The following is a 25,380-nucleotide window of genomic DNA, read 5'->3' on the forward strand; positions in this document are numbered from 1 at the left end:
GTTTAACTCTGCTCCAGTGTTGTCTTTCACAGACTCTGTCTTAACTGTAAGACTTCACATTAGACTTCTGTAGCTAATTGAGTCCTCAATAAATTCATAAAATGATAACAGGACATTTGTATGATGGTTTGGGAATAATTCTCACACGTTAATTTGCATTGATATTTCTTTCTTTACAAAACAGGGATTACGACAGTGCTAACCATGACAACACTCAGCAGCATAGCAAGAAAATCACTACCAAAGGTTTCCTACGTCACTGCTATGGATTTGTTCGTCACTGTATGCTTTTTGTTTGTCTTTGCGGCGTTGATGGAATATGCAGCCCTCAACTATTACACATGCTGCAAGAAACCCACTTGTACAAGGAAGAAAAAGACAGTAAGTTTTCCAGGCGTTATTTATCCATTCTCAGAGCAATGTGTTTCCTCTGAAAGAGGCACGCGGGAGATTCTTCTGCAGCTTACAGCCTGTTACATAAATTGGAGAAACATAATGAGCAGATTTCCCCAGATGATGATGATGTTTTGTAAAAAGGGTGAGGATTCCCTTTTAACCTCACATTATAGCTACATAAGGGAAAAACATTCTTCTGATTCTCTCTTTCTTGTGAAATTTGAAGTCTCTTTGTTTAGAAGGCTATTGTAATTCTACCAGAAATCAAACACTAGCAAAAGAACTGAATGGATCATGAGCCTCCATTCACAAAACCTCCCACCAGTCCACTTGTTCAGTCTGATTCTAGGTTGTGAGACAGATTCAGATTCATCAATGTGATGGTGACACCAATTTCATGATTATAATGATAAGCCACAAGCATCTTGGCATCCCATTTTTGCATCTCTTTCATTGAATTACGGAATCTATGTGGTGCAGAAGGAGGCCAATCAACCCTTCATGTTAGCATTGACCCTGTCAGCATTTTAATTTAGGACAATCAGTTTCCTTTTCCTTGTAACCCTGCACATTGTCATTATTTAATAATTATTTAAAGCCCACTCTTCAATGCCTCAATTGAACCTGCCTCTATCACACTTCTAGGCAGTGTATTCAAGACCCTAAAAAACATCACTGTGAAGGAAAACCTTCAACCTTGAATTTGCTTATTTCCCAAAACTCTTAAAACTGTGCCTTCTGGTTCTCAATTCTTTAACAAGTAGAAAGATTCCCCCTATCTACTGCATCCACATTTCATGATTTTGAAAATTTACATCAAATCTCCACTTGGCCTTCTTCTGTCTCGTTAAAATATTCCCAACTTTTCCAATGTTTCCAAACAACTGAAGCATCTTATCTCTGTAACATTTTTGATAAACATCTCTGCAATACGTGTATATCCTTCCTATAGTGTGGTGCCCAGAACTGTAGATAACATTTCAATTGAGGCCTAACGGGTATTTTATACCAGTTGATCATAACCTCCCTGCAAATGTACTCTTTGCATTTACTTATGAAGCCTAGAATACTCTCTAATTTATTAATAGCTCTGTTTATCTACCCTGCTACCATCAATATATTATGTAGAGGTGCATCCAGGTCTCCCTGCTCCTGCAGGACTTTTAAAATGGTATCGTTTAATGCATACTAAACTACACTTTTCCCAACTATCTGTCCATTGCAACAAAGTATTAATGTTCTTTTAATGTTCTATGTTGTCCTCCTCAGTTTACAATTTTTCCAAGTTTTGAGCCATCTGCAAATTTTGAGATTGTTTCTGTATACCAATAGAGGAGGGAATAGCCTAATGGTTATCTCTGGACTGTTAATTCAGAGACCCAGACTATGTCCAGGGGAACCTGAGTTCAAATCTCACCATGGCAGATGGTGGAATTTAAATTCAATAAATATCTTGAATTACGAATCTAATGCTGACTATGAGTCTACTGTCCATTGTTGTAAAACTCATCTGGTTCACTTATGTCCTTTAGGGAAGTAAACTGCCATCCTTACCTGATCTGGTCAACATGTGACTCCAAATCCACAGCAATGTGGTTGACTGTCAAATGCCCTCTGGGCAATTAGGGATGGGCAATAAATACTGCTCATCCTGTGGATGAATTTTAAAAATATGTATGGAAAATCAAGGGTCCAAATACTGACACAGGGAAACTCTTTCACAAACTTTCCTCCAGCCCCCCAAAAAAATCCATTAACCAATATTTTCTGTTTCCTATGCATCAGACATTTCTTTTTCCTCACTTCATTCATGATATATAACTTCCCTAATAAGTCTTTTGCACAATTCTGTATGAAGGACTTCTTGTGAGTACAAGTTTACTGTATCAACAATCTTTTGCTCATCAACTGTCTCTATCGCTCTTCAAAAATCTTCATTGTTATTTAACCATGATTTTTCTTTAACAAACCCATGCTGACTCTTCTGAATCAGTTCACATTTTCCATATCACCATTAAAGCCAATATCCTGAGTAAGTGTTTCTAGGGTTTCCCTGCCATCAGATTTAAGATGAGTCGCCTGTAATGTTGGGCCTCTCTTTACAACCTTTTTTAGAACAAAGGTGCAATATTTGTAAATGCCCAAACCTCCAACACTGCCCCCAAATCCAGGGAAGATCGAAAGGTAAATGCCAGTGCCTCTGCAATTTTCACTGTCACTTCCTTCAGTATCCTTGGATGCATCTCACCTAGTCCCAGTGACTCATCAACTTTAACTCATCTAAACAACAGCTAAGGGTGGACAATAAATGCTGGCCATTCAGCGACACCATGTCCCACAAGTGAATTTTAAATAAAGTATTGATAGTTTGTTTAACACAAACTCCTTATCAATTTTAAACTCTTCTAGCAACTGAGTTTCCTCCTGCCATCATGATATGGGCAGTATCCGCATTCTAAGTAAAGACAGCCGACAAAGTTTAACATCTCAGACATGTCTCTTGCCTCGCACTACTCCTTTCACTATCCATTTCCTATTGATATTCTCATAAAAAAACTTTCTGATATCCTTTTGTTTTGAGCTGCCACTTTCTTTTCATAATGCTACTTTGCTTCTAGTATTTATATTGTCACCTCCTTCTGAATCTTCTGAATTCAGCTCCGTCCTCAGTTGTGTTTACAACCTGACACATGCAATAAACACATTTTTCTTCTTTGACTTAATTTCTATCTTCGTTTCATCCAGGCACCGCTGAAATGTTTCTTCTACATATCCCTTTTCTTCAAATAGCAACATGATTAGTGGACTTGCTACAGAGTCAGGGTGCCACTATCCTGCACATACGCCCATGGTTTTATCGTTTAGATTTAGTATCAACCATTTTGCGTCTGCTCAGTAATAGCAGTAGAACTATTACAAAGATGCAGATCACACAAATACAATAAATAGACATATTTCTAAATGTCCATTCCTCCAGCACAACCCCCAAATCCAGGAAGATTGGATAATCACCCAAAGCACGTTAGTACAATTAAATACTCATTTACCCTCTGTACTGCAACATTTCTTGAGCAAGCACATTCTGTACAGGATGTACCCCCAAGATAATTTTAAACATTCCTTTCAAAACTTCAGATAAACTTTCCATTCTTTAGCCTTTGTAACAGCATCTCATATCATTTTACCCTATCAATTCCAATTTCAGAAACAGACAATGCCCAATATATAGGTTTACATTCAGCAATACAAGACTTATTGTTTGATGGTTGAAAGTTAATTGAAAGTGGCTTGAAGGGGAACTTGCAGGTGGTGGTGTTCCCCAGTATCTACTGCCCTTGACCTTGTATATGACAGTGGTTGGAGGTTTTGAAGGCGCCGAGAAGCTGAAATGAATTTCTGCTGAGTATCTTGTGGATAGTACATACTGCAGCTATTGAGTATCAGCAGTGGAGAGAGTCGGTGTTGTGCCAATCAAGTTAGTTGCTTTGTTCTAGATAATATCAAGCTTCTTCAGTGATGTTGGAAGCACTCCAGGCAAACGGGGAACATTCCATCACACTCCTGACTTGAGGCTTGTAGATGGTAGACATCTTTGGGGAATCTGGATGTCAGTTACTCAGAGCAGGATTCCTAGCCTCTGACCTGCTGTTATAGCCACTTTGTCTACATTGCCAGTCCAGTTCAGTTTTGATCAATGGTAACCCTCAGGATATCGATAAGGGAGGATTCATTGATGGCAAGACCATTGAATGTCAATGGTTAATGGTTAGTTTCGCTCTTGCTGGAGATGGTCATTGTCTGATGTTTGTAGGGCTTGAATATTGCTTGCCACTTTTCAATCCAAGTCTGCCTATTGTCCAGGGCTTGCTGCATTTGGACATAGACTGCTTCAGTATCTGCAGGGTTATAAATATTGCTGAATAATGTGTAATCATTGGCAAACATCCTCACTTCTGACCTTTTGATGGAGGTAATCCATCAATGAAGCTGATGAAGATGGTTTGGTCAAGGACATTATACTGAAGAATTCATGCAGAGACATTCTGGAGCTCAGATGACTGACCTACAATAATCACAATGTTCTTATGTACCAGATATGACTCCAGAATTAGAATTTTAATATCAAGATGTTCTTTAACCAGAAACCCATGCAGGTTGGTAGGCACAGTGGTCACAGAAGAAAGTATGGGTCAAGACACAAAGCTATCTTTAGAAGGTTTTTAAGACTGCTGGATAGCAGTGGCATTCCTCTTTATTTTCCTGTTAGTCAAACTCTGAAAGCTAGTAACTTAATTAAACAATCATTGACTGTCAAAATTGGTCGGAAATTTATAATTCCGATTATTCATGTGACAATTTCATTTCCGGATCTAGAGACTTCCAAACAATTTATTGCAAGCAGAATTTGACAGGCCATAACCGATGTCTGATTTTCACAACTAAATAGGTTTGTCAACTTCAATGTTTCAAATTTAATTCAAACCAGTAGTATTAACCAACCACAATACAGAGCGGGCAGTAACACATGCCTGCAGAAGAAGCAATAAAACTTTATTTTGCTTCCCTCAGGTGCTTGTCTGATCACAAGAAAAAATAATGCATGTAACTGAAGTAAAATTCAGTCTGCACGGTGACATAAAATCTTCAATGTTTTTACATAAAAAGATTTAGACTTGTTTTGAAGAGAGTCAGGTTAAATGCAAAATAAATCCTGCAACTTGTGTCATCAGAAAAGGAGCAAAGTCTTTCCTTATTTTCTGATAACAGCACAAAGCCATTTAGTGTTCTTTTCTTCAAACTGATTTATAGCGTTTGCTATTTTCGCATGGATTCCATCATGTACTAATTCAAAATCTCAAACTTGCAATCTATGCCTTTACCCAAACTGATTACATTCCTTTGAATTATTTGCATTTCCCTGTGATCTGTGGGAGAAGTGTAATATCATAGCATAAAGGGTGCAGGAAACACTAAAGACCAACTGAAGTTCCCCTCAGAAAGCACGGTAACCACAATTCTAAATATTATAGAGAAGCTTCAGCATTTCACTTCCAATTCCATATCTCTTCAAACTATGCTTACAACACCTACATTTTGTTCACTGAAATGCTCAATCAGTGTTTTCTTATTTGTTTGTTGGATATGAGCAGCACTGGCCAGAACAATATTTATTTTCTATCACTAAACCCAATAGGGAGGTGATGGCCTTGTGGCTCCAGACTCCTCACTGCCCTCTGGGCCATTAGGGGTGAACAATAAATGCTGGCCTACCAATTGATGCTCTCATCCTATGAATGAATTGAAGAAAAAAAACTTATTGCCTTTAAGAAGGTAGTAGTGAGTTGCCTTCATAACCAATTCAGCCTTTGGGGTCTTGGTGAACCCACAGTAATATTAGGAAGGGAGTTCCAGTTTTGACAGTGAAGGAGCAGCAATATCATTCAAGCTCAGGATAGTGTAAAAATTGGAGAGTGTTCCCATGCATCTGCTTGTCTTTCCAGTCGATAGAAACCACACCTGTGAAAGCTGCTGTAAAGGGGAATTGGTCAATTGTTATATCGCGTCTTGTAGATGGGAGACACTGCTGCCATTGTTTAATGATAACGGAGTGACACTTGGCAACAGGTATAATTTAGCAATAAAAGTTTTTCTGAAGGAAATGGCATGCACGTCTACGCAGAAAAATCCCTCACCCTAAGAATATCTTTTGCATTGACTGGCGAGGTCAGAACTATTGCATTTCAATTGCATGTATCCAAGACTAGATTATTTTAACCAGGCAATTACCATTCTTTTTATCATTTCTCATATCTCAATCTCAGGTTAAAATTCAACAATTGACACATTATTTATTATAATAACATCCACTACATTTCTTCTCCATATTCTTCCTGAATTTATACAACATTAAATCTAAAGCTTCTGCATTCAAAACCACAGTGATTTCAGGTTTTCCTGGGGCTTCCAATTGGTTAAACTGTTGATAGCTTTTAAACTTTGCAGTCTCTTTCTGTTCTTTTTGTAGCTTTCTTCATTTCCTATCCCATTGCAGCCTCCCTCTCTTGTTCAGCACCTTTGCACCCTCCTTCTCCCTCCCACCTTCCCATCACCCCATTTCCAGTCTCTTTCTTTCTTTCTTTCTTTCTTTCTTTCTTTCTTTCTTTCTCTCTCTAACCCACACTTCTTTTATGGCATCCCCCTTCCCTGAAACCTTTTGCAGCCCCCACCTCCCCCAGAACTTTATTGCAACCTCTCCATCCCTTCACATCTCCTCCAGACTTCCTCTCACCATCATCTGTCCTGCAGCCTCACTTTCCCTCTACACATCTCACAATCTCACCCTACCCATATCCTTGGGTCCCAGAGCCTTCTCGACTCCATCCCCCCTCCCCCATATCCCCGAAGAGTTCCTTTCAGGTTCTCAAACCACCCATCTCTGATAGGCAAATACTCCCATCTCCCCACTCCCCTACCCAATACGTGCATTTCAGTTATAATCTGAAAAACAGATTAAGGGGGTGGCGATGCCCTAGTGGTATTATCGCTGGACTGTAAATCCAGAGACCCAGATATTGTTCTGGGGACATGGGTTCGAATCCTGCCAAGGCAGATGGTAGAATTTGTATCCAATAAATATCTGGAATTAAGAGTCTAATGATGACCACAAATCCATTGTCAATTGATGGAAAAACCCAACTGGTTCATGAGTGTCCTTGAGGGAAGGAAACTGCCTTACCTGGCCTGGCCTACATGTGACCCCAGACCCACAACAATGTGGTTGACTCTTAACTGCCCTCTGGGTATTTAGGGATGGGCAATAAATGCTGGCCTAGCCAGTGACACCCTCATCTCATGAATGAATGATAAAAAAAAGTTACAGGTCATTTATCCCCCTTCCTGTTCATGGACTCCTCTTTACAAGTGGTCTAGCACCTGCATATGCATACATTATCACATCTACTCCACTTTCATAGTACAGTAACAGATCCTTAAGTCGAACTCTTCGATGCTGACCAGGTTCCCTAAAATAAATGAGTCCCACTTGCCTGCGTTTGACCTATATCCCTCCAAACCTTCCCCATTCATGTAGCTCTCCAAATATCTTTTAAATCTTGTAACTGTATCAGCATCTACCACATCCTCTGGCAGTTTATTCCACATGTGACCAAACCTCTGTGTGAAGATATTGCTCCTCAGGTCGTTTTTAAATCTTTCTTCATTCACCTTAAAAATATGCCCGCTAGTTTTGAACTCCCCCTCTGTAGGGAAAAAAAGCCTTTGCTTTTCATCTTCTCTATGTCCCTCATGATTTTCCAAACACTGAGAGTCAGTGATGTTATAAGGTGACAAAAAAGTGCAACTTCCTTCATTTGCCACTAGTGTCTGGATTTGACAGGTCATCATAGGCTCTGACTCTCTGGCTGGATGTTGGCAGTGAGCCCGCTGACAGCCCATACGTGAAATAACCCTGCAAAATCAGCATTCATTACTTAGAGGCAAGACTTCTGCCTCTATCTCAGGATGAGGTCCTGTCTTGGAATACCGCCAGCTAGTTTCCGACAGGAGCAGTGCCCATTGCTGCAACTGCAGCTGGTCCCAACGAAGAGGCAAGCCCAGGTCGAGTAAACAGGCCATGGCGAAGGGGAGTGAAGTGGAATGCCCACTTTGAAAAGGGCAGGGTCGGGGTGGTAAAGAAGGAGGTGTGCTCTTGAGAGGATGTCTCCACTGGACACAAGGGAACCACAAAGGATTTCCCCCTCACCATGGGGACACGAGCCCCCCAAATTGGGGCTGCCAGGTTACTTGCTTGGCTCTGGCCTCCCCCAGCCCTGGGTAAAATAGTGGCCTGCGTAGAACAAGGCCCTTAAGTGGCCACTAATTGTCCAAGTAAGAGCCTCAAAATCTCCAAGGTTTGATGGACCACCCACCCCCTGAACTTGTCCCTTGTAAAATTTCAGACGAGGAGAGTGGGTCATGTTACAAGCCATCGGTCACTCCTTGGATTTTATAAAGTCCTCCAACCAACATTGCCAGCAGAGGAATCTGAATACCAGTTGCAAACATAAGTATTGAACATAAACTGACTCAATCAGCTTGGTATCCAGATCAGAGATGAGTTGCCTTGTTTGCAAATGGCTGCACATTCATCACCATTCCCCTGTACAGCAGTAGCTTTTAAACGTTCCTCCGTGCCAGGCCCTCAGTACTGCAAGGCAAAATAATTAGTAACTATTTGCATAGAAATTAGATTCTGAATATTATGACTGGATAACCCCAGTCACTAACTTCAGGGCCTGAATCAATTCACCATGAAAACATTTAGAAAAATGTTTGAGATGCTTATTTCTCTTAGCAAATCCCTTTGTTCTTCAGAACAACCATAAATAGCTTCCAGCATAGACTTCACATTAAAAGTACTAGAATAATCGAAAGCTTTACCATCCCTTATTTGACATAAACATAGACCAAAGTTGCAGTAATTCCCAAAATAGAATGTCTGGGTCAAAACTTCATGTTATGGTATTTATTAAATGGTTAAACTTGTTCCGTATTCATATTGACAACTGCATAATGTCAGAGCCTGATAGTTTAGTCCTTCGAGGAAATTCAATGGCATTTGACCATAACTCTCATTGACCCAAAGTTCCCAGCAGTGCCTGGTAATCTTATCAATGGCCCCAAGTACAAAGGGGCAAATATGGCAGGGAGATCATCGAATATGTCTCACACAACCTTTACAAAGGCTGTTATAATATTAGTGCCTTGTGGAAAGGCCTCCACAAAGCACAGACATTTGCAGAATCCTGCAGAATCCCTGGTTCAGGCACAGTGCATCTCAAACACACAAATATTGACACAAAATACAAATTGCTGACATCAAGGCATGGAGAGATATATTCAAAAGATTTTTTTTCACAATCTCTTCAGGTTCATTAAGTGAACTCTGACTAGTTACGATGATACTGAAAATACTGGCAAGAGAACTGCTTAGTGCAATGTTCCTGCCTGAAATAACACAATGACGACTGGTATCCAGTCATCAAGTCACCCTTTATTTATTTACATATGCGTAGTACATGACAGTGACCCAGCTAGCTGAGAGCCAGCCCTCAGACTGAGCAGAACCTCTGACATTCCTGTTTATATCCGTCATCTTGGGCTCCCTGATAATCCCTGACCAGATTATTAGCCCGATACAGGGAACTCATATTCTATGAGCTCCACCTGGCTGATCTCATTCCAATTACTACACTGCCCTCGTGGACCACTGGTGATGTGGCTGAGGATATCCCTTCATATTTACAGTGGTACAGAGAGGTAATGTTGGAATGCCTTTTCACAGAATACTTTCAAACAGAGCTTTCACTGCACAATGATGGGAATATAGGTGGAAAGGAATTAGAAGGTTACGGGAGACAACAGCAGGAAGATATTGCGCTGAACTTTCAAATGTCCTATGGTGCCTGGTCTGACAGCAGAAATCAGGGGAACCTTGGAAATGGCAATGAATTCCTGCCCAGCTAATGCCACATCAAGTTTCTGCCTATCTGGGATTACAGAACAGTAGGAATGATTGTTTGCCAGCAGCAAAGGGTGATTGACCCCCTTAATGACTCATTTGGCTTCTTCCACAAGAGGCAAAAGGAAGTGATGCATGAATATTTCTTCCATTTAAGCCTGTCACCTTTAATTCTGTCAATGCAACCAGAGAAGTACTCATGTAATATAGTCAATAGAGAGCAGATATTTACAATTTCAGACTAGTACCCAATCTACAAATCAGCTGTTACATTAGTCAGTGAGCTTGAATGTTGACGTCATGCTTTGCTGAAGCATGAGTGTGCATGAATCATAATGAAAGAGCTGGAAAGCTATGAGTGCTGACCATGACAGGGTGACACTTGTGTACTAAGTTCACAATGAACTTCCTCCAGCACAGTTTTGTATCTTTGACATGGTGATGACACTGTTCACAAAACAAACTCCACCACACTTGTTAAAGTGTGCATTCACTTGGGTGCTTCTGTTCTTGTGGGAATATACTGTTGATTGTCAGCAGGTCTGGCAGCATTTGTGAAGGAGAAAACAGAGTTAACGTTTCGGGTCCAGTGACCCTTCCTCAGAACAGTTCTGAGGAAGGGCTTCCTCCATTCTGAGTACAGGTCACTGGACCCAAAACATTAACTCTGTTTTATCCTTCTCAGATGCTGCCAGACCTGCTGAGCTTCCCCAGCAACTTTGTTTTTGTTCCTGATTTAAAGCATCCACAGTCCTTTAGTTTTTTTATACCATCGGTGGTGATTGGCACTTTCTTCTGTGCTGTATCTGTACCAAATCTGTACCAAACTGTCAGACATTCCTGGCACCCTCCTGGCACAGCAGTGCAGTGCTGCATTAAATTTGTTATCCATGGATAAAAGTGCAGTCTCATTACGTCTAGGGTCTACTCAGGTCTTTCTTGGATTGATACATTTTCACTTCCTGACAATCCTGGCATGGACTGAGAGATATTTGAAATGCATTCAGGTCAGAGTAAGGGAAACACAGTGAAGGCCTGATTGCGATTGAGAATAGGCGCAAAGTCAGAAAGGGCTGAGGAGTGGATAAGCAAATCATCCAAGGTGTCATGGTGATACATGCTTTTCAAGTGTAGGGAGTGAGAAGGAATGCTGGGTCAGCTAGATAGATACAGTTCTCTGTAAATGTGATTGGGAATTGCAAAAGCTGTGCAGCCTGCCCAGTACCAGAGACTTCTCCTGGTGGCTGGAAATGAACTTGGTGTGGGAGGATCCAGTCCTTGGGTCCACATGAAGCAAACAATAAAGTAGTGTAATGCTGGCCCTAATTTCAAGGGGGTTGGAGTACAAGAGTAGGGCAGTCTTAATGCAACTGTACAAGCTGCAGGTGAGACTACATCTGGAGTACTATGATCAGTTTTGGTCCCTTTATTTAAGGAAAGATATTATTTCATGGGAGGCAGTTCAGAGAAGGACCTTAAGATTCATCCCTGATGTGGAGGGATTGTCTTATGAGCAAAGGTTAAGCAGGTTGGGACTCATTGGAATTCAATTTCTACTTCTACTCATAGTAAAATGAGAGGTGATCTCATGGAGACAAACACAGTTATTTAAGGGTCTTGACATGGTAAATGCTGAAATGACACTTCCCCTCATGCGAAAGTTTAGGACCTGAGGGAACCATCACAGAGAAAAAGGGTGCCAGTTTAAGACTGGGATGATAAGGAATATTATTGCTTAGAGGGTTGAGAGTCTTCGAAATTTCTTGCATACAGAGCTGTGGAGTCAGACTGTATGTACATTTAAGGCTGAGATAGATAAGTTCTTGATCAGTAAGGTTATTAGGAAAGAGTAGGAAAGTGGATATGAGGACTGTTGGCCATGATCTTACTGAATGCCAGAGAAGGACTGAGGGTCAGGATGGCCTACTCCTGTTCCTATGGTCTAATGGCCTTAAAACTAAGAATGCTGCCCTGCTGAGACAACTTGAGTAGTTAGGGTCCAATTTAAACATTAAAAGTAATCATCCATGGATTAGTCCATGAGTCACGTGCCAATTCACATTGGTGAAACCTAATTAAAAAACTAAACACTTGATTCAAAGAGTGGTGAAGGTATGTTGATTCAATACTTCACTTAAACTTGTCTGGAATCATTGCCCTGATGAATTATATAATGAAGTCAATGGACAGGGATTTAAACTAACAGATGGGACGATAGATAAGCTAATGGCAGAAATAAAGGAAAGCAGTTTAATTGTCATTGTCAATGAAGACAGATGTTTATCTGGTGATCGAAGTTAGGAAATAAATATTCCGTGATACATAGATAATGGGAAATGCAGATGCTGGAGAATCCAAGATAACAAAGTGTGAAGCTGGATGAACACAGCAGGCCAAGCAGCATCTTAGGAGTGCAGAATGACAAAGGAGGAGGTGTAGCCTTGATGGTAAAAGAAGACAAAGGGCAATAGTAAGGAAGGATCATAAAGTATCATTTTAGGATGAGATTCGGAGTAGCAAGAACCAGAAAATGCTGGTCAGAGTAGGTTATAGATCCCCCAATATTAGCTATACCTCTCAAGTATAATCACAAGAATATTGCAAAGTAAAATTTGGCACTAAAATTAAAAGCAGATATTAAAAGCAGATCACCAAAGCCTTAGTCAAAAAGTTAAGTTTTAGGGATTATGTTCGTGGAGGTGACTATGATAGAGAACAAAATTTGGATGATTATGAGCCATTGTTTTGGTGCAATGGAATGAAAGTTATACTTGAACAGAATGCTTTTACTTTCTCGATATTTAGTTGATGGGAACTTCTATTCATCCAGTTCTGGGTGTTGGAAAAACAATCAGAAAGAATTTGTAACACAATGGTCCATCTGCAGACAATTTACTTTGAAATATTTGGAGCCTGGACCCAGTTTGAAATCAACATAATAAAAATAGTAATGATGAAAAGTACACTGTTGGAGCTTCGAGTGACAGCATTGTATTCAGTGAGTAACAGAGCTGGAATTGACTGGACCCTCTTCTGATTATTTTAGTTTCATTTGTAGCATCTACTTTATTTTCAACACTGTGTTGGAAACAAGACAAATATTTACCTCAGAGTTATAGTCCAGTCATCTTACAAAGCATATTTGGAGTAGCTACAAGAAATCCTTTAATGTAGCACATGTATTCTACTGGACTTTCCAACATGAGCTTGTAACCAAATTGAAGCATCGCAAAACAAATAGAAAAGAATGTGCTCTGTAAGTATTGCAAATTTAATTACAGTACTTGTGGATTGGAAGGCAGTGCATTAGAATTTGTTTGTAAAAATAATTGGGTGGAAGAGTGTGTGGTCCCTTTAAAAGACGATGCACTTTTTCTACACTTGGAGATTAAAACAAAAATGCCTGTGAGCAGCAGTTCCTGAGAGTTCCTGAAATTGAAACATTTGTATCAAAAAGCTGTATGGTTGGCAACCCAGGCATTAGTCTTGTTTTGTTATTAAGGCAACTCATTTGACTCAGCCAATTAATTTAAACCAGGCACTTGGAAGCAAAAAACAGCAATTTAAAATCTGATGGTTTTGTCAACCTAGGACTAATCCTTTTGTAAGAAATTAAGAAGTCACCAAAGTTATAAAAGAAGAGGGTATCTGAAAATTGATGTGAGAGCAACTGCCATCTGTTAGAGTTAACAACCAGCAGCCCTACAGAGAAAATCACTGGCTCTCACAGAATTCTCTACGTTCTCAGGAAACCATCATCTAAAGGTACAGCAGCACTCTTAGCTAATATTCTTTACACAAGAATTTGACAGAGAAAGGTGCTCCTGACTGAGGATCAGTGAAGAAGTAACAGAACATTACAGAATATGTATCCTGGCTCTAATTTCAAGAGAAGAAGTTTTATGTTTTTTTTATTTGGTTTGTGTTTGTGGGACTTGTGTTTCCTGGAACAGTATTCTATTAGAATTTTGTTTTATATTTGGGAATAGATAATATTTGATGGGGAATTGTTCAGTTTGTTAGTTATTCTGCTAATTTGTTTACTGTTAGAGTTAGATAAATAGCTCCTTGTTGATTACAGAGTGACAATGAGGAGTTCATTTCATTTCACTTCCCCTTTATAACAGCATGAGGGTGAGAGCCAGGTTATACCACTTAGACAATAGACAATAGGTGCTGGATGGGCCATTCGGCCCTTCAAGCCAGCACAACCATTCATTATGATCATGGCTGATCACCCACAATCAGTATCCTGTTCTTGCCATATCCCCATAACCCTTGATTCCACCATCTTTAAGAGCTTTATCCATCTCTTTCTTGAAAGTATCCAGAGAGTTGGCCTCCCCTGCCTTCTGGGGCAGAGCATTCCATATATCCACCACTCTCTGGGTGAAGAACTCAGTTCTAAACTTCTTTTAACACATTATCAGGTGGGCTAATCTCTCTGGGTGTTTCAGTTTTAGTTATCAGAGGGAGTTCAACCTTTGCTTTAATAACAGATTAGGGGCTCGAATCCAGGATCTGGCCGGATTTGGACAGATTTGAACAGATTATTGGTATAAAAGGTCCGAGCGGATTTAAACAGATTTGGGGCCTAATGTCCTAGATCTTTAAATAAAACTGAGGCAAGAAGTGGAAAAGTTTGTTCAATTTCAGTGACGTGTGGTTGATTTAATCAAAAGTGGTGGAAATAGCTCTTAACATTGTTATAGAGGTTCTGGGATGTGAGGATGCTTCCCATATTTGCCAAGAAGGTTTAGAAAGTTAGAAGAAGCATATACGTTTAGACTTAGCAAACTGGCTGGATAAAAGGAAAGCTGAAAGTGTAACTTAGTTGGTCAAGCATTTAGATATACCAAAGAAACAGTTAAGTGCAGTTAGAAAAAATTAAATTGCAGATTAGATTATTGGAATAAGAAGATAAAGAAAAGGAAAGGGTGTTTGCATTGGAAAAGATGAAATGGTTTGAACATGAAAAACAGAAAGAGAGAGAGTTTGAACTTCGGAAGTTGCAATTGAGACAGGAAAACCAATTTAAAAGAAGAGAAGTGAAGATAGAAGATAAGCTTAGTGAGGAGGAGACTGATGATGAGCAAACCCATTGTCGCCAAAGGCCTGGTAGAGATATATACAAATATCTCACACATTACCAAAATTCAATGAAAAAGATGTAGAAGCCGTTTTCATTTCCTTTGAGAAATTGACTAACCAGATGAACTGGCCAGAGACTGTGTGGTTAATGTTAATTCAGACCAAGTTGGTAGGTTGGGCTAGTGAGGTGTTTGCAGTGCTGTCAGATGAGGTGTCAAGAGAATATGAAGAAGTAAAACAGGCTATTTTAAGTGCCTACGACTTGGTACCAGAAGCGCACAGACAATGCTTCAGAAGTATAAGTAAGGAACCAAGTCAGACTTATATCGAATTTGAAAGAATTAAACAAAGCAATTTCAATAGATGTGTGAGAGCATTAAAGATAGAAAAGACGTATGACTGTCTTAAAGAAAGATAGTAAGAACTGTTGATGTTGAAGTCAGAGATAACACAGTGTGGAGCTGGAGGAACACAGCAGGCCAGGCAGCATCAGAGGAGCAGGGAAGCTGACATTTAGAAGGGTCCCGACCCAAAACGTCAGCTTTCCTGCTCCTCTGATGCTGCCTAGCCTGCTTTGTTCCTACAGCTCCACACTGTGTTATATGTGAGGATTTTAATGAGATTATTCTGCTGGAGAAGTTCAAAAACTCACTTCCAGAAATGATAAGAACTCACAGTGAGGGACAGAAAGTTAAAGCAGTGAGAACTAATATGTATTCATCCACTATCTCTGCTTTAACTTTCACTTGAACATGAAAAACAGAAAGAGAGAGAGTTTGAACTTCGGAAGTTGCTCATCATCAGTCTCCTCCTCACTAAGCTTATCTTCTATCTTCACTTCTCTTCTTTTAAATTGGTTTTCCTGTCTCAATTGCAACTTCCGAAGTTCAAACTCTCTCTCTTTCTGTTTTTCATGTTCAAGTGAAAGTTAAAGCAGAGATAGTGGATGAATACATATTAGTGCATAAATTGAAACCTAGCTCTCAACAGCAACTTCATTCCATGAGAGATAGAAATTGGGAAGGGGGGAATGGAAACAAGAAGTAGATAACACTGGAAACAGTTTACCACATATGAAAAAAGAAATCCAAGAGGGTGAAAACGAGGCAAAAGATCTCAGGTGTTTTCACTGCAACAAGGTGAGTCACACAAAGTCACAGTGTTATTGGATTAAGAGAGGCAGTGGGGAAAAGGTTGTGGTAAGAGAGGCTAAACCGGTGGGATTAGTTGAGGTAGTGAAGGAAATTTCAAAAGAAGACAAGGAGCTGCAGTAGAGTGCAGCCCTAGTCATGGGCTGGATAGTAAGATAATGCCTGATTTCTACAAAAGCTTCACCTCTGAGGGTAAGGTTTATTCAGGAAGAACAGGGAGAGAAGGTAAAGAAGTTAAAATATTGAAAGATACAGGAGCTGGTCAGTCTCTAATCATAAAAGATGAAAATATTTGCACTCATTCTGAAATGTTACCCACGAGAGTGATAATCTGTGGGACAGATGGAGAGATATTTAGCGTAAGATCTGACTGGAAAGGCCAATCAAGACTGGGGAAGTGACAGTGGGAGTGATTGAAAAAGTGTCCATTCCAGGAATACAGCTTGTTCTTGGAAATGACTGAGCCGGATCAAAGGTGGGAGTGATGCCCCTTGTATTAGAGAAGTCAAAAGAAAACCAGGAACTAAGGAGTTTAAAGAAAAATACCCTGGAATTATTCTGGACGGTGTGATGACAAAATCTCACAGTCATAAGTTAAACAAGATGGGAAAATCAAACAGAAAGACAAGGGAGTTGAGGTGACACCCTGTTTGATGAGATGGTTAAGGGAGAGCCTAAGCAGGTAGAGGATCAGGCAGAGGTGTTTAGCTCTAAAAGATTGATGGAGTTACAACAAAAAGATGAGACGATAAAAGATTTATAACATCAAGCCTACTCGGAAAGAGAATCAGAATGTGTTTCAGAATGTTATTACATTAAGAATAGAACCTTAAGGCAAAAGTGGAGACCTTGGCAGGTTAGTGCAGAGGAGAAATGGGCGGAGGTTCACCAGATTGTGTTGCCAGTAACATACAGACAGGAAGTATTATGGGTAGCACATGAATTACCTGTAGAAGGTTATTTAGCAATGAGGAAAACTCAGGCTAAGATACAAACGTAAACCTCTTAAAGCAGCACAGGTACAGAAGGAAGTGGAAGTGATGCTCCAAGAAGACATTGTCAAGCTGAGTCAAAGCACGTGGAGTTCGCCAATTGTGTTGGTTCACAATCCTGACAGTACCCAACAATTCTGCATAGATTATTGGAATGTCAACGCCATAACTAAATCAGACTCGTACCCAATTCCACAGCTGGAGGACTGTATGGAAAATGTTGGACAAGCCACTTACATCACAAAGTTGGACTTACTTCATAGTTATGGCAAGTACCTTTTGTCAGAGAGAGAGCGAAAGATGTTTCTGTGTTTGTAGCCCCAAATGGGCTGTATCAATTTTGAGTAATGCCCTTTGGAATAAAGAATGCACCAGCCACGTTTATGAACAGAGTTGTCACAGAGATAGTAGGAACTGCCGATGCTGGACAATCTGAGATAACATTGTGTGAAGTTGGATGAACACAGCAGGCCGTGTTGGGATTGACTAATTGTCCAGTCCATATAGGTGATTTAATGATATTTAAGCACCTCGCAGACAGATCACATTGTGCATTTGGCAGAGCTCCTTGAGAAACTATGGAAGGCAAGGTTGGTCATAAATTTGGCAAAAACAGAATTTGTGAAGGCGGAAATGACATTCTTAGGACACAACATCGGACATGGACAGATAACACTGAAAAACGCGAAGACGAAGGCCATCGAGGAGTTTCCAAGCCCATCCTTGAAGAAGGAGGTGCTACAATTGTTGGGATCGAGCAGATTCTACCAGAAATTCAGACCAAACTTTAGTAACACAATGGAACTGTTGATGGATTTGTTAAAGAAGAATACGAAATTCCAGCGGACAGACTAATGCCAGAGGCATTCAAGAATTTAAAAGCAGTGTTTATCACCGCAACAATTTTAGCCACCAAATTTCTTGAATTCTTTAAAGTTGCCATTAACACAAGCAATGTAGTGGTTGGAGCTGTGTTTTTCAAACAAACTCAATATCCACCGAAAATATCCAACTCCTATGAATTATTGAGTTTAGCACTGGCCTTAAAAACATTTTAGTGTTTATGATGCAAGCAATGTATCAGAGATGGATGTGCACACTAATCTCAATCCTTCGGCATTTTGGGAAAGCTTTAAAGATGAGAACACTACACTATTTCTTTGGGAGTCTTACTTTACAAGCATTTAATTTACAGATTATATGTGTTCCACATCGTGAAAATGTTATTGTGGATGCATTATCTCAATTTTAAAAGGAAAATGTGTATAAGATAGAAACAGTAATGTTCAATGTTGTATATAAGTACCCTTAGTATGAGATGCATAACTCTAGAGTAGTGAGATATAGATGAAGCAATAATGGCATTAAGATTCAGAAAATAAAAGCAATGAAGCCATCTTTCTACGATAGTTCAATTTTCCCAAGGAGGTGTGTTGCAAAGTTGCATAGAGTGCTTGTGGATTGGAAGGCAGGACATTAGAATTTGTTTGTAAAATGAGCAGGGGAAGTGAAGAGTGCATAGTTATTTTAAAAGATAATGTGTTTTTTCTGGGCTTGGAGATTTTTAAAAATGTCTGCGAGCATTAGTAGGTACAAAGAGTTCCTGAAATGGTAACACTTGTATCAAAAAGCTGTGTGGTTAGCAACCCAGGCAGTCATCTTGTTTTGTTATTTAAGGCAACCGGTTTGTATCACCCGATTAATTTAAACCAGTCATTTAGAGACTAAAAACCAATTAAATTTAAATCTGTTGGTTTTGACAATCCAGGATCAATCTTTTTGTAAGAAATTGATAGGTCATCAAGGGTATAAAAGAAAAGGGTTTTGAAAATTGATGTGAAAGCAACTGCCATCTGTTAGAGTTAACAAACAGCAGCCCTAAAGAGAAAATCACTGGCTTTCACAGAATTCTCTATGTTCTCAGAAAACCATCATGTGACGAAAGGTACAGCGGCACTCTTAGCTAATATTCCTGACACGGAATTAAAAAAAGGTGCTCCTTACTAAAGAACAGTGGAGAAGAAGCAGAACATTTCAGAAGACATACCCTGGCTGTAATTTCGAGAGACTAAATTTTAAAGCGCTTTTGTTTACTAATTTGCTTTTTATAAGTGGGACTTATGTTTATTGGAGCAGCATACCATTACAATTTTGTCTTTATTTGAGAATAGTTAATAGTTGAGGGGGAACTGTTCGGTTTGTTAGTAGTTCTGGTAATTTGTTCTCTATTCAAGTTAGATAAATAAACTGTTATTTGTTGATTATAGAGTGACTGTCAGGAGTTAATTTCATTTAACCACATCATCATAACAGCTTGAGGGTGAGAAGCAGGTTATACCACTTTTCATGCTTCTTTTAACACATGATAGAGCAGGGTGAGCCTCTCTGGGTGTTTCAGTTTCAATTAACAGAGGGAGTTCAACCTCCACAACAGTAAGTAAAAGTAACACTCATTTAGCTCGCTGTTATTATGTGCAACGTCTGGGCAAGAGCAATTCCATGAAATTAAAAAGGCTGCTGTTGGACATTCTTCTATTGTAGTGTTTTGAAATCAGCATCTAGCTCTCTAGTTCCCAATTCAAATACATCACATCAATGCATTAATGCACTTTCAGGATAGAAACATAGTAAGTTGCCACAGGAAGATATGCCTGTTCATTTCAGTCTGAATGCCCTTATAACCGTGCGATAAGTTCTAATCGCTGCTTGTCAACCTACCATTAGCTATTTAGTGGTCATTAGCAGTTACGAGTGTGCAGTCTTACTGATTTAGGTTCTGATGTTTATTATGGAATTTTTTTTAAAAAGTCACCCTACCTTTTTTTTAATCTCTCTCCCAGTGCAATCTTTTATTCTATTTCTTCCTTTATCTGGTTTAACATTGCAGTCACGTATTCTAACTTAAGCCTGCCTAAACCAATCTTGCTGTCTTCATTTTATAATCCTTCAATCTGATTCAGTAAGGTATATCTCATTCAGATCTCAGGCACCATGCAGCGATGATTATGTTGGTTTCACCTCGTTGTCGCAGTAATTTGTGAGGCATCACATAGGGTAAAGAGGCAAGCACAAGTCTAATTAACAGAGAGAGCTCCATTTGGCCTACTTTAGGCTGACTGCAATAGCCTATGAGATGTAACATCATTCAGAAGAGGTGAACATAGAATTGGCCACATTGGGACTTTGGACCTCTTCATTAACAGAGTTTCTGAAAAATACCCTCTTGTAGAACCAATGTGGATTAAGCAACCTCCACCAGACCACACCACCTTCCCAGCCAAGCCCCACTCTTATCTTTTTATCATTCAAATCTCCGCAGGCAAAGATTTTTTAAATTTCACTCTTACTGTGAATTATTGCAAGTTTTATGTATAGATCCTTATCTGGCCTCACTATTCCCTATCTCCAAAACTTCTTGTACCCCTACAACCCACTGAAATCTCGACATGCTTCAATTTTGGTCTCTAACACATCCTAATTTTCTTTGCCCCAAATGTTGCCAGCCAAGTTTTTGGAATTCCCTGCTCCAACCTCTCTAGTTCTTAACCTCATCCTCTTCCTTTAAGGTTTTGAACAATTATCCAAATATCTGGAGTTGATGCTGTGTCTAAAATATTTGATAAAAATTCTGTATTGAGCCATGAGCCCCTTCACTCCACTAGCAAAATGTTATGGGAAGCTATACAATTGTAAGTTCATGTGATATTGGGTAATGGCCAGAATAAACTGGACAGAGATCACTCTCGCCCAATTCATATGCAACAGCAAAGACTTTCCACTACATTACTCTGAGGAATATTGCTGGTAAAGGGCAATATGCTTAATCAATACAGTGCTGCTATTAGAATTAGAATCAGTTTTATTGTCACATGTATTAAAGTATAGAAGCACAGGAGGACAGTGAAAAGTTTACAATGTTGCCTCTCACAGCACCATCCTAAGTGCAAAACAAATCTTGGAAACAGAATAGAGAAATAAAGAATACAAAAGTTGCATTATCCTAGTGATTCATAGTATGAGAAAATAAGAAATAAAGTTGAAAGAATAAGCATTAAGGTCAGATAAACAGATTACACGTAGACAGTAGATCAGCATAGGGGGCTTCCGCACGTGGCCTGACCAGGCTTGCGAGCTGCTGACTGTTCTCACCAGTCCCCAATCGAACAGCCTTCCCCACTCCATTCCATGCCTTGAGCCCATTCTTCTTTAGGCATCCAACATACTCTGTTCCACTCTAGGCCTCCAGCTCAATCCACTCTGGCCCTTAGTTATTCTGCTGCGGAACTCCAGCCCACTCCCATCCACTGCATCCCTCAACCTCTGTTTTGGTCCCAAGCCACTCCAAGGTAGGGTTGTTTTCTTTTAAATAAAAAAAACTTTACATTTTTTTTAAAAAAAGAGAGAGGAAGATAAAGAAAAAAAAAAGCATAAGCGGATAGTTGGATGAGCCCCAGGCTGAGGAGCCCAGAAGCTGCCTACTCTGCCTCCACCATCTTGATATGAGATTTGGTTTGATTAGGTTTGGTAATTGTATTGATAATTCTTATATTTATTGAAGTGCATTTACATGCACATGGAAAAACCTTTTTGCATTCCCAGCTCCCAGATGCGACCCTCAGCTGCAGAGTTAAGCCGAATTCTCACTGTCGTGGGTTCCCGAATCAATATGAACATGACTGGAAAGGCGAACGCAGACGTGAATGGTTCTTCACCCAGCAAAAAGGATCCCAAGAGGTAATTATCCAAAACAATGCCTGCTTTGATTCAAAATACAGGGCTTGTAATCATCCAAGGACGCTATTCTTATGGAGCAAGATATTGGCCCAATGGCAATATGTTGGTTTACTAATCCAGAGGCCCAGCATAACACTCTGGTAACACAGGTTTATATTCAATGGATTAATAAATTTGGAACATCAACTTAGTCTCAGTAATGGTGACCATTGTAAACTCGCAGTGATTGGTGTAAGTAGCCATTTGGTTCACTACTGCTTTTTAGGGAAGAAAGTTTGCCACCCATTCCTGATCCACAGCAAAGCAGTTAACTCTTAACTGCTCTCTGAAATGGCCAAGCAAGCCGCTCAGTTCAAGGGCAATTAGGGATGTGCTAGAAATGCTATCTTTGGCTGTGACAGCCGAAGCTGTGGAGGTATTTTCGAGAAAAAAAACCTCCCAGTGCCCAACCAAGCAGATTTGAATATTAAATAAGGAAGGGAAAAATCATTGAAAATTGGCACCATTCAGACCTTTCAAGCCTGTTCTATCATTCAACAAGACCACAGCTACTGTGGCTTTCATGTCACTTTCTCGATCAAAGTCTGTCCATCTCAGCCTTGGATATATTCAATAGATAATGAAAGAAAAAAAAATCAAAGCACAAGTCCTGACTCATGTGACCTACACAGAGACATTATTCTCTAAGCATTAAGCCAATCTCTGCTGTGAAATGGAAATGTCCTTTGTTTTAAAATAAATGAATACTATTCAGTGATCTGATGCTCTTTTATCAATGGAGTCCTCCTTGAGCAACACGTGAGCCACTGATAGGCTACAGAATTCCAGTTTCCATTCTGCAACCTGTACTCCACATCAGCACAGCTATCTACTCTGAGGATGGATAGGAAGGGACGCTTGTTTTGAATCTAAATTAATCAACTGTATTGGAAGAGGAAAGAGAACATTTTGCTTTTATTGTGGAAAATATTATTTAAGGACAATGTCTTCAGCCTCTTGGAAAATGTTTGACTTAATTATGACTAACCAAAATCTCTTATAAGCAAAAGAGTGATCTTAGTCACATTGGGAACTTAGTGTTTCTTCAGAGCCTTGCAATCACATTTTGTTTACATCTATTGATGATTCAGCTGTGACATAAGGCAGCAGTATAAAGCAGTTTGCAACATCGTAATTGAAAGCACACGAGAACATGGTCAGCATTACAACTGATGTCTTTCATGGAATATATCGACCTACAGGTTGCTCAGGTTTGCTAGGCGAGACACGTATAAAGCGAATCATAATTAGATTTTGTAAGAAACTTTGCAACTCAAGTCCTGTTGCCAGTATTTAAAATCTCATTTCTCTGTTCATTCTAGAATTACTCAGTGCTGAACCTGGGGCCGGCTTCTTCAGTTATTACCATAAACAATTCTATGTACTGGCAGGACTTTGAGGAAGCCTGCGTATATGAATGCCTGGATGGTAAAGACTGCCAGAGCTTCTTCTGCTGTTACAAAGAATGTAAATCAGGCTCATGGCGCAAAGGACGGATTCACGTAGACATTTTGAAATTAGACACATATTCACGTGTGTTTTTTCCTACAACATTTTTGCTATTTAATCTTGTCTACTGGGTTGGATACCTTTACCTTTAAGCTTCTGCCTGTAGCAGTGAAGACTTCTCTTCGTCGACACTTGTCCTGTAACTTTGATATGTATCTCTGGATGTTGTCAGAAAAGTGAAACTACCCGGGATGAAGTAACAGCTTTGGTTCTTTAGTTTCCATTTCTTTAATATATTTAAAAGAACTACAAATTCAAAACAAAATGATGGAAGGAAGAAGGTGTGGAAAGTGTACATAAGCTGGCGAGGCTTCTCTCCGAGGTCATCAGTTGAAATATTTTTGAAAAACTTGAAGAGAATGGACCAATTTATTTGACTCCACAAACTTGTATTCTTGGTTTTGCAAACAGCAGCAATTTTAGAGTAACTATTCACAGGTTTGTCGGATAGTCAGAAATGCCTAGATTATTAAATAGTTGCATGAAGAAAAGTGAAGAGTTAGCTAAGAGCAAACTAGACTGAAGCATATTACTCTTACAGAGCTAATTAGAATCAATTAAGGCATTTCTGGCCATAGAAACCCAAGTTTTTTTTTAATCCTTCCAAATTAAAAGCGACTCATGTGAACACATTTGTATTTGACAAGATGGACTGAATCCAGAGGTATAGGTAGGGTTTTTTTGGAATGAAAGAAGAGTTTTCTTTGAAAAAATAACTAAGAGTGTTCGTGTATGCTATGTCTTTTCATTAATTGAAATTTCAAAACAGTGTTGGGTGAACAAAGTGTTAGACTGTTTGGAAAATTATTCAGCACGTCATATTTTTATGTGGGGTTTCTTTGGTAACATGATGTTAGAGGTGACTGAGATAAACTAGCTGAAAACATTGATGAAACATTAGGTGGTGCATTCTCCATTCATTCTTCCTTAAAAGTGATCACTATTCTGTTTAGCCCTTTGAGGACTGGAGTTAACATTTGTTTGACCAAATTAAATAAACAACACCGAGTCTAAGTTTGATACTTTGGTTAATGCCCATTTACAAGCTTTCCCAAAGGAACATCTTACCATGGCTGTAATACCCTAGAGAGCAAAGGGACTCTTCCCATACAATGGAATTGTGCCTTTTGGTGTGTCAAACAGGTGGCATTAATGGTACCTATGGACCATTCCATAGATTCAAACAGGTCAATTGAAACCAGGAAAGAAAGTATCAAGTGTAGCTTCCTTGTTTAGAGTCACTGCTATGAACATGACTGTCATTCATATGGTCAACATATTGGCCATCAACTTTGTATGAGCCATTACCACTTGGAAGAAATACACACAGTAGGCCTGACGTTGATTCCATGATAAACAAAGTCATTGAAGTGGATTAAAAATCAATGATATTAAATAAAAGTGAGAGATAGTGGGAACTGCAGATGCTGGAGAATCCGTGATAACAAATTATGGAGCTGGATGAACACAGCAGGCCAAGCAGCATCGCAGGAGCTTTTGTGCTCCTAAGATGCTGCTTGGCCTGCTGTGTTCATTCAGCTACACACTTCGTTATCTTAAATAAAAGTAAAACTAGGTGGGAATATGATGTCAATAACAGAATGGCAGTTTGCAAGCAAACAAGAATGAAAAATGACCACTTTCTTCAATGACTTTGTTGTTTCTTACATGTGATGCCCTGTTCAACCATTTAATCTCAGAGGACTGCCTGAATTTAGTGGACAGTAGCAACAAAAGGGTATTTACTGCTGAATTTCTTTTACAGTGGAAGTTGATTGTCATATGGATATTGAGGTCCAAAAAGCAAAGCTTATTTGTAGCTGGTTCACCTGACAGTTGGACCAGTCAAAAGAAAACACCTATTTTTAACCAGCAAAATGATGATTTAAGTAAGGATTTATCTCTTTTGGGAACTATGAGATCCCTGCCATATAAACAAATTTGCAGT

The 25,380-nt window shown here is 39.5% G+C and overlaps 1 protein-coding gene across 1 annotated transcript in view; it reads left to right on the plus strand.

The window, feature by feature from the left end:
• The window catches only part of LOC125453581 (gamma-aminobutyric acid receptor subunit gamma-3), a 577,393-nt gene extending 552,526 nt beyond the window's left edge, over positions 1 to 24,867 (plus strand). The window contains exons 8-10 of the mRNA XM_059646785.1: positions 185 to 381; positions 21,750 to 21,884; positions 23,246 to 24,867. Coding sequence (XP_059502768.1) covers positions 185 to 381; positions 21,750 to 21,884; positions 23,246 to 23,524 — 611 coding nt within the window. The 3' untranslated portion in view covers positions 23,525 to 24,867. The remainder of the gene's footprint in view (positions 1 to 184; positions 382 to 21,749; positions 21,885 to 23,245) is intronic.
• The last annotated feature ends 513 nt before the right edge of the window (positions 24,868 to 25,380 follow it).

The sequence above is a fragment of the Stegostoma tigrinum genome, chromosome 6, assembly GCF_030684315.1.
Source record: "Stegostoma tigrinum isolate sSteTig4 chromosome 6, sSteTig4.hap1, whole genome shotgun sequence".
Taxonomy (NCBI): domain Eukaryota; kingdom Metazoa; phylum Chordata; class Chondrichthyes; order Orectolobiformes; family Stegostomatidae; genus Stegostoma; species Stegostoma tigrinum.